Below are 16,541 nucleotides of genomic sequence, written 5' to 3' on the forward strand. Positions count from 1 at the left end.
TGGGCACAAGGTGGGGGACAACACACACTGGGGCCAGTCGGAGGGAGAACATTAGGAAAAATAGCTAATGCATATTTTTATTTTTAAAAATAGCTAATGCTAAACCATAAATGAGTTAACTCATTAATGCCTAGTGTTCCATTTTTGGAACACTAAGCATGTGGAAGTTCTTTATATCCTGCTGCTCAAGGTCATGGCCGAGGTCTAATTTTTCACACTCAAAAAATGGCAAACTCTGGCATAAATGGGTTAATATCTAGGTGATGTGTTGATAGGCCCAGGAAGCCACCATGGCACTGGTCACCTATGTGAGAAACCTGCACATCCTGCATAAGTATCCCGGAACTTAAAATAAAATTTTAAATATATATGTATATATATTTAGTGTGGAATTTAAAAAATTATTAATAGGTTCTTTTGTTTATCTGAGTAATTTTGCATCAGCGTGCTTTTATTATGGCAGAGAAGATTCAGTAGGTACAAAATTGCAGATACATGTGTCAGGAAGTTCCCACAATATAGTAAGGCTTAGCGTTCTGTGTCATAATTGTTTGTATTTCTCTCTGGTCTTTAAACTTCATTAAGGCAAAGATCAACTCTGTTTTACTATTTGATTCCCTATGTATTACACAATATGTGACAAATAATAAGCCTTCAATAAATATTTGTAAAAGAATATTGTGTAATATATCATTGTGGTATGGTTTTATTGATGTATTTTTGAAGTGTTGTTACTCTTGTGCCCTTAGAGGCTATGGTGAACTCTCAGGCCATATATGTTGGATGATTTAGTGGAAAAGAGATTATACTTTTGTATTTTTTTTTGTTTATTTATGTTTTAATCTTGTATGAGCCTATACAGGTGAAGATAGGGCTCAGAGTTAAAAACAGTAATGTTCTAACTTTCAGAACTGCTAAAAACAAAATTAGCTGTCAAGGGAAATCCTGAGTGTTATGACTGCAGTGGTTCCCCAAAGCCTGGAGGACCGAAGCTTTGAGATACTGCACGGTATGCTCCACCTTTGTTGGGTATAGTGAGGAACATGAGCTGAGAAGTCGATTAGAGGAACACAAGGATTTTTTTCCAACTCTACAGTTTGAGTTAATAAGTGAGTAAGTGAGGAATGAGCCCAGGGTGTTTGACTACTTTGACGAGTGCTAAATTGCTGTTTTTTTAGCTAATTCTGGAATGTATATTTTGGTTTTAATGGATTGTCTTTTTAGCACTGGAAATAAACAAATTTATGACCCTCATTTTCACATGTAAACTTTGAGTTCTTACAGTAAAATGCTGGAAGTTGCCTGGCTATAACCACTGTAACAATTTCCTAGCAGTTTTGCATTTTATTACAATTCAACTATTTAAATAAATGGTTTAATCCAGTAATGGGCAGAAAACTATAGCTAATCCTTGGAACTGACATAGCGGAGTTGGTTTCTTTCTGAGGAAATATGTGACATTTTCTGATGAATTTGGCAAAATACCAATTCAGTAAAATTTGCCTGGTTCCTTTTTATTGCCATCTAATGGCTTTTACTCACACTGTGGACCTGATGGCAAATGGAGGTAATCTGCAGATATGTAGATCTCCACAGTAAACAAAGGGCAAAAATGGAATAAACGTTCTTTGTTTTTTAATGTTGCTGGAATATAATATTTCCATATTTGGTTAATCATCAAATCAAGTCCATGCAGAATACTTTTTTCTGAAATGATAATTTATCTTGATGGATTAGACTTAGATGTTCAATTTTTTTATTATGTATTCTAAATTATGTATTCTATACATAATTATATATACATGTATTACTGTACTAATATATTGGTTATAAAACATGAATTATCAAGTGATTAAATACTTTTTATTAATGTCATAAAATTGTAACCTACCCAAAATATATTTCAAGAAGATATCATTTGAAAATAATGTAAAGTATTCCTTATTATAATGATTTTGTCACCAAAAGTAATGTTAGAGTCTCTGTTACTGATCATTTTCATGACTGTAAATTTTCAACATTTGGTAACAAAATTTTCTGATGTTTTAAAATCTTAAAGAATTTCAGTAGATTTGACAGATTTTTGTTAAAAGCATGAATATGTCACAGCTTTAGAAGAATTTAGAATAATTACCAGTTGATATTAGGGATGATAATATTAATAGACAAATTTTAACATTTGCTTTGTTGATGACTAGGACTAAAAAGAATGTCACGGTGATGGAACCGTTTTAAAACATCTGTTTCTAAAAACTTCTTTTAACATGTTTGACAGAGCTCAGGATACGGTAATTATACACTTTGCCATTTTCTTATGTTTTCATTGGCATAAATGATGCCGGGCACAGTGGCTCACGCCTTTGCATCATTAGTATTTGCAAATCTTTGTTTCTTTGCAAGTATAGTGTCAACTACTTGTTCATTTTATGAGTATTAGCCTGATTAATTCAGATAAGATGCTCAAGTCAGTTTAAGTAGGCAGATGTGAAGAAGGGAATATGCTGTGCCTTAACCATCTTATATGTACTTACTAGCACACTGTACATATCAGATGAATATCTGATATTGGATCTGAGTGGGCACACCAATGTTGTTTTACATGTTAAATAATAGTGGAAGTTTTCAATTTTCTGTTTATTTATTGAGATGGAGTTTTGCTCTTATTGCCAAGGCTGGAGTACAAATGGCACATAGTTGTAGCTCACTGCAATCTCTGCCTCCCGGGTTCAAATGATTCTCCTTCCTCAGCCTTCCGAGTAGCTGGGATTGCAGGCATGTGCCACCACACCAGGCTAATTTTTGTAGTAGAGATGGGGTTTCACCATGTTGGCCAGGCTGGTCTTGAATTTCTGACCTCAGGTGACCCTCTTGCCTCAGACTCATAAAGTTCTGGGATTACAGGCATGAGCCACTAATTGCCCTGCCAATTTTATTTTTATATTAGAAATATAAATGGGAGTTACAGGACTTTCCTATGTTCCATTGGAAACTACTGGTTGAAAGGACAGGTCCCGGTGTCACCTGCCCAGTTGGCAGTTTTGGAGAGAACATAAATTCTCTGAAGGCGTGCATGAAGCATCCTTCATGGTAACAGAGGGTAGTGTTAGTATTGTCACTTGTTTAATGTTTCATAACTGTTTAACTCTTCAAACTTCAGTATCATCTATATCTTTCACAGCAGTCCAGTAGAGTAGTATCAGTTATCGATATCATTCCTACTTTCAAATGAAGTAACTGGGGCTCACTAGTTGTGACTTGCTCAAGATTACATAAATGATAAGTGACAGAACTGGATTTAAAGGGCAGAATCCACTTTACTAAACTGCCTCTGTCTTATAGCCAAGTGTGTTATGCAAAGTAAGTATTCAAATACTGGTTAAATATATCAAGAAAACAGCAGAACAGGTTTAAGCAATTCTTTAAATTCTCCTCAGTGTCAAAAAGCAATTGAGTAAAAGATCCAAGATAAATAAGTTCAATTCCAGAAAAGAACTGCAATTCTAAAATTTCCCTATGACTAGGTTGATGTAATTGGATAGTTGATAAAATGAGTGGGAAATTGAAGAGGGGGTATTTTGAGAATGTGTGGTAACTTAATGGTAATTTTGAAGAAGCAAATGGATAGTTATTGAATTACAGTAGTTTTCTAAACTTAAGTGTTAGGGCTTGATGATTCTTCAGACTTTATGAAATTATTCATTGCAGTAGAAATTGGCATAAATGATGCCGGGCGCAGTGACTCAATGCTTATAATCCCAACACTTTGGGAGGCCGAAGTGGGGAGATCGTGAGGTCAGGAGATCGAGACCATCCTAGCCAACGTGGTGAAACATTGTCTCTACTAAAAATGCAAAAATTCACTGGGCATGGTGGTGGGTGCCTGTAGTCCCAGCTACTCTGGAGTCTGAGAAAGGAGAATTGTTTGAACCCAAGAGGCACAGGTTGCAGTGAGCTGAGATCACACCATTTCACTCGAGCCTGGTGACAGAGCAAGATTCCATCTCAAAAAAAAAGAAGAATGAAATTGGAATAAATGAATGGAAACTTAGATTATCTCCTCTATGCAAGGCAGTCTTCAGAGATTGATGTTTATATAAATGAAAACCCTCAGAAAAAAATTTTGGCTGCATTTTAAGCTAAATGGTGGGGTTAAAACTTCAACTTCTAAATTGGTGATACAATGACAGAAATCACAAAAGAAGTATTTCACAGAAAAAATGACATACCCCAAAAACATTCAAATCAAGAAAATCACAGGGCTACAGTGGATGGTCCCCCTTAAGTTAAGGTACTGAGTACTTGGCTTCCCCACTGGTAAATGCCTCTCTTCTACTAAGTTGTTGTCATGCAAAGTAGCATTGCATCTCTGTCCTTTTACAGAATAATTGCAGGTTCTAAAAATGGTATATTATTTCAGATTCATATGCTATAGAATACATAAAATAAAATTATATGTATAGGATTTAAGTTATAATAACAAACAAAGTTGTAGTTTTTTTAGAATTATTCCTATATAAATAGTGTGTCTATATTAAGAATTACTTACTGGCCTTATGAATATTAAATAAGAAGCTTGGGCACAGTGGCTCATGCTTGTAATCCCAGCACTTTAGGAGGCCGAGGCAGATGAATCACCTGATGTCAGGAGTTGGAGACCAGCCTGGCCAACGTTGTGAAACCCTGTCTCTACTAAAAATACAAAAATTAGCTGAGTGTGGTGACACATACCTGTAATTCCAGCTACTCCTGAGGCTGAGGCAGGAGAATTGCTTGAACTCTGGAGGCAGAGGTTGCAGTGAGCTGAGATTGCACCACTACACTCCAGTTTCAGTGACAGAGTAGGACTCTGTCTCAAAAAATAAAAATAAGAAAACCAGCCAGGCGCGGTGGCTCACGCCTATAATCCCAGCACTTTGGGAGGCCGAGGCGGGTCGATCACGAAGTCAAGAGATCGAGACCATCCTGGTCAACATGGTGAAACCCCATCTCTACTAAAAATACAAAAATTAGCTGGGCATGGTGGTGCACGCCTGTAGTCCCAGCTACTCGGGAGGCTGAGGCAGGAGAATTGCTTGAACCCAGAAGGCAGAGGTTGTGGTGAGCCGAGATCATGCCATTGCACTCCAGCCTGGGTAACAACAGCGAAACTCCGTCTCAAAAAAATAAATAAATAAATAAAACCACAGATGTAAGTATTTGCAATTAGAAAGCCTGAAGGGAAATTTTTGGAACTTCTCAGTCAACCTAAATTTACAGATAGGGAAGCAGGTTTGGAGAACAACGTTTGTACTTCTGAAGTAATACTGTGATGTGGACATACAGGCTTTGTGATTTATTGGCATCACCACACCTCTGTTAATTATAAACTTATTCTATTCTCAGTGTCTTAAATGTTGAAATGGGACTTGACGTTTGTTGTTCTTCCTCTTCTATTATTCATTTATTAACTCATTCAATAATTAATTACTTCCTAGTGCCAGACAGTTTTCTAGGTACTGAATAAACGAAAATCCTGTTGTTATGTTTTTGTGGAAAGAACTACCTGGGAGACTATTGTGAAAAATAAATGAGTTAGTAGCCATAAAACACAGCCCATGAGATCATTCCTGTTTTATTTATTTAGAGAATGGGTCTGATACTGTCATCCAGGCTGAAGTTCAGTGGCTCGATCATTGCTCAGTGTAACCTCAAACACCTGGCCTCAAGTGATCCCCCAACCTCAGCCTTCCAAAGTGTTGGGATAAAAGGCATGAAGCGCTGTGCCTGGCCATTGCCCCCTGTTTTAAAGATCAGGAAGCTGAAAGTACAGAGAGGAAAGTGACTCGCTGAGGTTCACATAGCCAGTAAGTGGCAGAGCGGTTTCCTCTCTAGGCAGTCTAGGCCTGAAGGCATTATTCTTTCTTTCTGTTCTGCATCCAAAACCCTAGGCAGCCAGGGCAACATAGGTACCTGAATAGTGGGAAAACACCAGTGAGGACTGCTAGAAATTTTAGGCAGCCCTTAAAAGGCCTTGGGCAACAATTTGAATCTGACTCATGAGTCAGTTAATTCTCTGCAACTTTTTTTTTAATTTAAGAGAATACAATGGATAAAGCAATGACCTTTGAAACATGTGAAGCCGTGTTTGAATTCTTTCCTCTCCATTTAATTTTGCAGAGTCACCATTTCTTCATGAGAAAGAAATTTTATCCCAAAGAGATTATTGTGAGGCTCCAAGAATATAAGTGGAAGCTCTGTGGGTTTTAAAAAAGCCTTTTCTGTCATTTCTGGGTATCTCTTGTCAGTGATTTTAGTAATTGTTTACCTCTTTGGCTCTCTATGAGAAGACACGTTGTAGGAAGAAGTGGTGGATGGCATTGGGTAGAACACTTAGTTCTAGTTCCACCACCTCCTTAAGTCTCTTTTTTGTCCCCCAAGACTATCATCATTTCTGTGTTCTCTTGAACCTGTAAGATTTGTGAGTAATCCATACAATTATAAAATATGAAATCTCTGCCATTGTGGGACAAAAGCCTCCATAGACAATGTATAAATGAATGGGCATCCTGTTTTCCAGCAAAACTATATTTATAGAAATAGGCAGCCTTCTCCAATTTTAGTTTGCTCACCCCTTTTTTATGGAACTCAGGTTTATCATATAAAATTTATATAATATTCCTTTGAATAAATTATTTACCTAATACTTTTTAAGTTTGGACATTTTGTAGGACATGCTTTTGTTTTTTGTTTTTGTTTTTAACATTTGTTATACTGCAGTGAATGTCTTCCTGTGTAAAAGCATTTTGTTTGTGTATGTGTGACAATTTCTATAAAGTAGCTCTTAAGAACCCTGGAAACATAACCAGACTGCGTCCTCGAACAGCAGAGGTGGGAGGGAGAATCTGCCTAACCCTACTTGGCCTACCTTAACAGCATACAACTAAGAAGAGAATAGCATCAAGAGCCAGTGCCAGAGAGAAATATGTAATACAGCTTTATGAAGTGTAGGCTGCATCCTATGAAGTTACCATACTATACTGTTTTTGATCTATCAAATTAGAAGTTTTACATAGTTTAGTATAAAAAATTATGTTATTAATCTTTTCACACAACAAACCCTTTCATATTGCTGCCCAACAATGTCCTGGGCCTTTGTTTCCTTGTTCTTCATCCTGAGTTGGGTTTTAGCAAGGACTTGAGTAGTTGGGAACTGAACTCATGCTAGTGAAGTCATTCTTCACCAGAAGTAGACATATGGGCTTCAGAATATCATGAACAAGTGGCCGGATACAGTGGCTCACACCTGTAATCCCAGGACTTTGGGAGGCTGAGGGAAGCAGATCACCTGAGGTCAGGAGTTTGAGACCAGCCTGGCCAACATGGTGAAACCCCGTCTTTACCAAAAATACCCAAATTAGCCAGGCATGGTAACGTACACCTGTAGTCCCAGCTATTCAGGAGGCTGAGGTAGGAAAATCACTTGAACCTGGGAGGTGGAAGTTTCAGTGAACCAAGATCTTGCCAGTGCACTCCAGCCTGGGTGACAGAGTGAGACTTTGTTCCCAAAAAAAAAAAAAAAAAATCATGAATATCACCAAAGATAAAAGCAAGATGTGCATATGAGTAGCCCAAAGTAACTTAACCTGTGCTATATAACATAGTGGTGAAACCCATAATTTAAGTCTAGTTTTTCTGGATTCTAAAGCCGTACATTTTTAACTCTTCCCCTAAATTGTGTTTGAATTCAGAGAATGAGATACAATAAGCTAATTTTAACTTTTAGTGTAGTTTAGCCTACACATTCCTCTGGGGGTTGGCAAAGTATAAGCGTCTTTTGTAAGTAAAGTTTTATTGGAACAGAGCCTACCTCATTCTTTTATATATTCCCTGCACACCTTTTAGGTTGAGTAGCTGTGACTGAGGTCTTCCAGCCTGCAAGCCTAAAATATTTACTATCTGGTCCTTCAAAAAGAGGTTTGCCGGCTGGGAGTGGTGGCTCACGCCTGTAATCCTAGCAGTTTGGGAGGCTGAGGCAGGCGGACCCCAAGGGCAAGAGATTGAGACCATCCTAGTCAACATGATAAACCCCATCTTTACTAAAAATAAAAAAAAAATTAGCTGGGCATGGTGGTGCATACCTGTAGTCTCAGCTACTTGGGGGCTGAGGCAGGAGAATCACTTGAACCCGGGAGATCGAGGTTACAGTGAGCCGAGATCATACCACTATACTCCCTGCCTGGGAAGAGAGCGAGACTCCACTTAAAAAAAAAAAAAGTTTGCCAACCTTTTTGAACAAGTGAAATAGTGTGTATTAGAGTAGAGCAGGAGTCCACAAACTACAACCTGTGGAGCCAAAACCACCCTACTGCCTGTTTTTGTAAATAAAAGTTTTATAGAAACATAGTTGACTGCTGTGCTAATTTGTTTGTCTTGCTTTTAATGGCTTTTGTGCTACAAGGGCAGAGTTGAACAGCTGCAAGAGAACTAAGTGGCCTGCAACATGTAAAATGTTTGCTGTCTGGCCATTATAGTAGGTGTTTACTAAACCCTGCATTTGATCATGAAATCCCAGAATGTTTATATCTTCGAGGATATTTTTTTCTAGTTTCCTTATTTCACAGGCGAGAGAACTAAAGCCTAGTTAAATCTCGCCCAAGGTTCTACAGATAGTCTTTTCTATTAAATTAAGTCAGAGCCTGCCATTGTCTGTGCCCAAGTCTCTCCTCAGAGATTTAGCACAGCATTTTCCTTTTCTGTCTCCCACACGCTGCGCTGTTATCCTGGATCATGTGTCCCGCCTCCATGAGGAGATGTTCTAACATGAGGGTGACTAGGTTCTGGAGCCAGAGCATCTTAGTTCAAATCCTGGATCTGTTAAAATTAATAGTTATTTTTTTAGTTTTAACATTGAAATAAGAAAAAGGTCCACATTAGTGAAATAAAGTGTAAAGAGTGTATTTAATACTCAGGTTACTTTAGCCCCCTCATGATCAGAATATGCCAATAAATTGAGAGATTGACAGAAGAAAAAGGATTCTGTTTCTATAGGTAATGCTCATTATTTGTTTTTGTAGTTTCCTGGTGAGGACCTTGTCTCAGTGGAAAAGTGTGGTGATAGACTGAGGAGAATTCTGTTTCTGCCACTTAACAGCCCTGTTGCCTTGGTAGGAGCTCCTTAATTGTCTCTGAGCTCCTTCTGTCCTTGGTAAAATGTGATTATTGTCATCTGCATCCTCATAGTCTTTCGTAAGGATTAAGTGAAGTCATTTTTGAAAAATGCTTTGAATGTGGCAAATACTCTGTTGTTGTTGTTTTTTTTTTTTTTTAGTTTTTTTCCTTGCCCTTCATTCCTAGAAGTGTTTTGTTGTATACATTTTGTTTGGTGGCCAACAGTGCTAACCACAGAGAAGTTTGTACCTCTTCTTTTTCTAGAATAATTCTTTGAATGTAATCTATCAGGGTGAAGTTTTTGTTTTGATTAACAAAGGGTGAATAGGAGCATATTTACTGTGAATGAGAGCCAGGGAAATAGACCTGAAATTTGAAACAGATTTTACTTGGCTTTCTTTTCCCTTATTTGTTTGCAGTATAAAGAAGAGGGCAGCAAGGTGACCAGCTACTGCAACGAGACAATGACTGGGTGGGTCCATGATGTGCTGGGCCGGAACTGGGCTTGTTTCACCGGAAAGAAGGTGGGGACTGCCTCTGAGAATATGTATGTCAACACAGCAGACCTTAAGAATTCTCAGGAAAAGTGAGTTGTTACAAGTGAGACATATATTTCATTTTGTTTTATAGTATATATGAACATGTGTATACATTCTTGGAATTTTAGTTTGATTCTACAAAATTTATTTGGCTTAGAAATATTAGCCATGCTATGTAAAACTTTACTGGAAAAATAAATTGACCAATATAATTGAGAGTACTCTTTCAAAGTATTCCAAAAGTAATGGACAAATGTTTATTTTAAATGAAATCATTTTATTTGTTGCCATGTGATAATGTGTTGCATGATACATGTAGATACATATGTTTATGCTATAAGAAGTGTAGGTGTTACTAATTGAGCAACTTTTAAACAAGACCATAAGTAACTAAAATCCAAGTTTTTAGTATTTACGCAGCCTATTGGTCTGCAAGGACTGTCCTAACAAAGTGCCACAGACTGGGTGGCTTAGGAAGGTTATTTTCTCACAGTTTTGGAGGCTGAAAGTCCAAGATCAAGGTGTTGTCAGGTTTGGCTTCTTCCAGGTCTTCCTTAGCTTGCAGATGTCTGCTTGCTTACTGTGCTCCTAAACAGTCTTTTCTGACTGTCCTAATCTTCTCTTCTTATAAGGGCATCAGTCATATTGGTAGGGGCCCACTCATATGACCTAATTTTACCTTAATTACGTCTTTAAAGCTCTGTGTCCAAAAGACAGTCATAGGACTTCGATACAGGGGTTTCGAATTTCAACATGAATCTTGAGGGGGACAGAGTTCAGACTATAACCTGCAGTTAATGGTTTCTGTTAAATTAAATCTGCTATAACTAACAGTGAACCACATGAATAGGTTTCAGATAAGACTTTATTAGTTTTGGAAGGAAGAGATGAAAAATGTTGTTACCTTACCTGTTTTATGTAGTTGTAAAAACCACGAAAAATGTACATGTACAAATCATCCCAAACCAGGCAACACTAGCAATGAATGACTGCAGCCCAGAGGGTAAGAGAGATGATTTAAAGCAGAATGAATTGTCTGCATAAGTGCTGAACAAGATCTAGACTAATTCATCCCCTTCATTTTAAGTTTAGGTTTTAAATAGTTTTGTTTGGCTTGATCCTAGAGCTACACATTTCCTTTTAACTTTTTTACTTTGCACCCTACCATTTAGGATATGCTATGTACTCTTTGTACTCTATTTGATATTCCAAACAATTGTTTCATTTAGTGAAGCTCCCAGCCGGAGTGCTCAGAGTCTGCATTGCCTCACCTGTGAAATGAGTGTGTGGGATTGAATTTCTGTTGAGGTCTCTTTTAGCTCTTAATGATCTGTTATCCCATAGTAAGATACATTATTTTTAATCTCTTTGGATCTTAAATACCAAAAATAACAGTATTTAAGACCTAGGATGCTGTCGTGTTATTTAATGCACATATCAGCACATGAAGTTTTGCTAGATGTTATGGTAAAGTAAGGGAAGGAGGGCTGGTTACTGCTCCTCAAATACCTACAGTCAATGAAATATTGACTCTCACTGTCAGAAAATATCTCAGAAGTATTTCTTTTACAATTTAAAATTTATTCTTGTGCCTAAAGAAACAATGAAACAACTGTAACTTGTTTTTGTTGTTGTGTTAGTATAGTCATAAATGTGATAAAAGTTTTATAATCTGCTTGATAAAGTTACCTCTCTGGTTTTCCACACTTTGCAACGGGTGGGAAAGAACTTTGATAAAAACATGAAAATATTATCAACCTGGTTGCCCGTTTTTCTGATTATTTTCAGTGTGCTCAGGTTTTCCTACCATATCAAAATTCTCTCTCTACACACATGATTTATAAGAGAAAGAGTTTGCAGTATGCCTAAAATGTTACTCAGGTTAGTTATATCTTGCTTCACATAGTTGAGTGTTTATGGAAATCTTAGATAGTGAGTGAGGCATTCGCAAACCACAGAATCTTTTTAAATAGGAATAATATGGTGAGTTCTGTAATTCCTAGCATCTAGCACACAAGTATGATAAATGTTTGAACTAGGTGAATAATTAACTCTCTGAGTTTTTCTGCTTTGTAAATATGCTCTTTGTGTGTTAAGTCTATTTGCATCTGTATCTAAGCATTTGGCATGAGGTAAACCAATGCAGCTCAGATTTTAATGTTATTGTAAATTACCTGGGGATCTAGTTTAAAAAAATGCAGATTCTGATGCAGGTGATCTGGGTTGGGTACCTGAAGTATGCATTTTTAACAAACTTCCAGGTGCTGCTGCTCATACTAGTTCAAGAAATAAATTCTGAGTAACAGGCATAAACCAAACTTCCATAAAGTATAATTTATTTTTATATCATATGGTTATAATGTTTGCATGCTGCATATATGTTGCATACAGGTTTTGCTGTTCTCTTTTTTCTTATTAAAAAGGTTATAAAGGTACACTGTAGAAACTGTAAGGGTAGGGGAAATTTGGGCATCTCATGTCACCAATCAAGTAACAATGTTTGGCATTTTAAAAAATATGTTTATAGTGTGTACGTGCACGTGTGTGTGTGTATGTGTGTGCATACATATATACACATACATATACATTACTATACATATATAATATACATATATATTACTGTGTCTAAGTTGATAAATTGATTATTATTCTATATAAACTTTGATTTCCTTTTGTTATATTTAATGTAGTTACGAGCATTCTTCCCTATTATTAAATAATCTTCTAGACATTTTTAATGACTATATTATATAGAAAATGAAGTGTTAATCAGTCCCTTAGAATATTTATGTAGATTATTTACAATCTATTAGTAGTTTTAAAGTACTTCATGGAAAACCCTTATACACGCATCTTAGTTAACTTGAACTTTTATTTTTAGAGAAGACATGTGAGGCTATTCTGGGCTATTGATACATATTGCCAATTACCTTCCTGAAAGGTTGTACCACTTTCCACTTAGGCACAGAGAGCAAATGTCTGTTTTAATTACTCTACATCAGTAAAGACTGTGTCTGAAATGATCTCTTTTTTGGGGACGGGTATTTTAGTAGGCTTTACAAATATAACCACAACTTTGTGAAAGCTCTCAATGCCATTCAGAAGTCTTGGACTGCAACTACATACATGGAATATGAGACTCTTACCCTGGGAGATATGATTAGGAGAAGTGGTGGCCACAGTCGAAGACTCCCAAGGTAACAAAGCACTTCACTTTATCATTAATAAAAATATGAACGCTGAATAAATACCATCCTCCCTCCTAACCAGTCCTACTGGGGTTGCTTGCCATTTTATTCATCATCCCATTTGTAACATCTTTATGTGATCTGTTAACCATCTTCCTCTTCTATTGATATGTATTCTGTCACTCTCCAAGTCTTATTTATGAGATTTTCTTTCCTGTGTCTGTTGTTTCCATTGCCCTCTTTCCATTTTCTACACTCTGGCATGGAGCTGTGTCCTGTTTTCATCATGGTATTGTTGTACTGGCCCGAGCATAGAAAGTCAACACCAAGACAAAAGTATGCCAAATTGCAGGGTCTTTATTGCCAGCAGCCATGGAGGATTCACATCTTTCCAACCCATGGCCCTGAAAGGAGGGTGTCAAGACCTTTTATACCTGTAAAACCACCTTGGGAGTGAGGGTGAGGGGCAGGGGTGGGGGTTTTCTGAGGGCTAGTGGATTCTGTAAATCACCTCCTGGGCGGAGATGAGGGTGAGGGGCTCCGGATATTCCAAGGGCCAGGGGACTTTTGACATTCTGATTGTTACTTAAGTGGTTCACAAAAGTCAAGATTAGCATTTGTTTACACATTATCTAGGTAGGGTGGAAATTACAGTCTTTAATTACTTATTACAAGTCGAAGGGGCCAAGATGGCATGGGTTTGGACTGCTTGCCTCTGTAACCCAACCACATTTGTGTTACAGAGAGAAGTTTCAATAGAAAGCCAAGGTATGGTCGAGGTTTGCAGTTTTATGGGGCTTTTACCACGTTACAGTATGGATTAGCCTCCTGCCTGTAACTGCCTGAGGGATTCTTCCTGCCTGCTGCATGAAGAAAGACCATGGCAAAGTAGTAGAGAAAGTGCTTGATAGACACTAGGCTGGCCACGCCACATGGGAGATGGAGTTCATATTCAAATCATCTTGATCTTGTCCAAGTTCATAGGTAGGGGTTTTTCAAAGGCAGGTTTGAAGGGTTGGTGGTGGCCAGGTAACAGGTGCTTGCTGCTGATTGGTTGGGGTAAGTGAAATCAGAGGGGGTCAAAGCTGCCCTCCTCTGGGCTGAATTGCTTCTAGGTAGGGCCATAGGAGTGGGATTGCTGGGTCCAGGTAGAGCCATGGGTGTCAGACATGCAAAAATAAGTAAATAAATAAATATTTACATACATACATACAAACAAAATAAAAAAAAAAACCCTGAAAAGATATTTCAAAAGCCAGTCTTAGGTTCTACAATAATGATGTTATTTGCTGGAGTAATTGGGGGAGTTGCATGTCTTAAAACCTCTGGAATAGTGGCTGACGATCTCTCCTGTCTGTGCCTTAGCAGGACTCAAGCTCCTCTCTTTGGCCTTCATTAGCTTCACAAAAGCAGTTGAGTTTCAGGGCAAGGCCCATTGTCATTTAACCTATAGCCAAAATGACTTCCAAAGTTAGCTTGGTCCAATAGTCCAGGAATATTTAAGTGGAAGGCAAGGAGCGGGGTGGGTTATCTAAGATCGCTTTCCTGCAGTGTTTCTCACTGATAGAATTTTTGCCAAGGCAGTTTCATGCCTAGTATCTCTTTGGCCCTCTCTCTTTGGTCTCTACCTCTCCTGGTCCCCATTCTTAGCTATTGGATGAGGTGCTTCTAGTTTTATCCTCTTATACCAAGTTCTGAGAGACTGATTTGAGTAATAATAAAACTCCAACTTCCCATACAGCCAACTCTACACGAATTAAACTTGTTTTCTATTGTAGTTTCCCTGTCTTGACAATCAGCTCTGTGTAGGCAGTGACCAAGGAGAACCCGTTACGTGATTATGGGACTGTGTTACTGCCCACTATTTAATGTATAAATTTAGCCTGGTATCCAAAGCCATCTAATTATGACCATAACTATATTAAGCACCTTGATCTGCTTTCAAACAATATGACACGATTAATGGAAACTTTGATTTTCATTTGCGCTGTTCCCTTTGCCTCAGATAGCCCTCAACTTGCCTACGGTAATTGTCAATATGTCACCTACAAAAAAATCTTAAAATCTTCTCTATGTTTTGATGTCCAGAAAAAAAAGCTATTTATCAGTGTAGTTCTATACTCAACCCATATGCCCCATGCCCCATGGTGTATTTCGTAGTTTGGCAAGCTATACCATAATACTTTGAATCTGTCTAGTCAGAAATTTAGAGAATTAAAAAAATTTATTTCTTCAAACCTATAGCTAGACATAGCTTAGGATCTACATCTATCTAATATAGTTCCTTAACGTTTGTTAAATGGCCAGGGATACGTCCTATAACGCCATACTCTGCTTTAGGATCATGTGACTAAGGAGTAAGGATTGGAAAGCAATGGGCAGCTAGCAGAAGTTGAAAAATTATTTAGGTAAGTTATTTTTCCTTAATACATTGACATATTCTCCAATTCTCAGAGAATACAATGGTTAATCTTCTAATATCTGTAGAGGTCATGATTCAAATTTGTTATTTGAATAGGCGACTAATTTATTAATAATTACTCAACTAAAACACTTTGAAATGTGAGCGTTCCCTTCTCCCCCTCATAGGCATATGACAGGACATTGTGGCTCCTGGCTCCTTTGGATGCCTGCTGTTGCAGAGGCCATGGGGAGTGCTTTTGCATTCTGGCCCCACAGCAGTGTCTAGGAGTGGGTGTTGGGGACGCCCGAAGCCCAAGTGAACACGTGTTAGAGTGTGCTCTTTGAGCTTTGCCGTCTGCAGATGGCTTGTGGTAATCAGCTCAGTAGACCCTGTGCCTTATCGCAAGGACGGGGCCGGTATGACAGCCTAAGTTCTTGCCCAGTGTACCAGAAGAATCAGATCACACCTGGGCTGGAAGGATGAGTGCAAGGTTTTATTGAGTGGCAGAGGTGGCTGTCTGCGAGATGGCTCTCAGCTGAAGAATGGGGATGGAGTGGAAAGGTGTTCTTCCACTGGAGGCCCCCCGTTCCTGTTCTCCACCAGGTTCAGATACCTCTTCCCTCCTTTTCTGCCGTGCTGCCCCACTGCTTTCCACAGCTCTCTGCTGCTCTGTTCCTCCACTCCTATCACAGCTGCTTGTATCTGTGCCCACTAAGATATTGGGTTTATGTGGGGGAAGGATGAGGGGTGTGGTGGGCCCAAAGGCACCTTTTTGGGTGCAGAAACAGAAATTCCTGTCTTCACTTAGGGCCTTGGGTCTCGGCTTGAGGGTGGGACTTTTGCTGAGGAACTGCCTTCTACCCAGTATTTTGCTGTCTCCTGTCCATATTAACATTACTAACTTATTCATCTACAGACTAATAATGCTAAGGTGAGGCATTTTTCCTATCCAGCTGATGGCATCCTCCCGTAATTTACCCTTTTCTTAAAAGAATCTTTTGCAGTATTTCTTAAAATTTATTCTAGGGAATTTCTTGTCTGTGAGATGCTCTAGTTAATCAAAATTGGAAAGTGGAGTATATCATATCCCCTTCGCATATTCACAAAAGTGAAGTCCTAATGTGTCTGTATGAGATAGGAGGCTGAGACCTGTTCAACCACAAAAATCCAAACAAGCATCAAGAGGAGAAGTGTTAGCACTTGAGCATAGGGGACTATGGCTCCTGCCTGAAAGGTATGAGCCTCAGTCACAGCTCCTTCACC

General features: G+C 38.3%; 1 protein-coding gene across 3 annotated transcripts in view; it reads left to right on the forward strand.

The window, feature by feature from the left end:
• CTSC (cathepsin C) overlaps positions 1–16,541 on the forward strand; it is a 44,145-nt gene that overhangs the window by 15,085 nt on the left and 12,519 nt on the right. Inside the window, exons 3-4 of one of the 3 annotated variants that reach the window (XM_002754706.6) lie at positions 9,567–9,733; positions 12,737–12,883. In XM_002754706.6, coding sequence (XP_002754752.1) covers positions 9,567–9,733; positions 12,737–12,883 — 314 coding nt within the window. The remainder of the gene's footprint in view (positions 1–9,566; positions 9,734–12,736; positions 12,884–16,541) is intronic. The other 2 variants (XM_009007277.4, XM_078339982.1) reach the window with 2 other exon arrangements.

Source organism: Callithrix jacchus, chromosome 10 (genome assembly GCF_049354715.1).
Source record: "Callithrix jacchus isolate 240 chromosome 10, calJac240_pri, whole genome shotgun sequence".
In the NCBI taxonomy this organism is placed as follows: domain Eukaryota; kingdom Metazoa; phylum Chordata; class Mammalia; order Primates; family Cebidae; genus Callithrix; species Callithrix jacchus.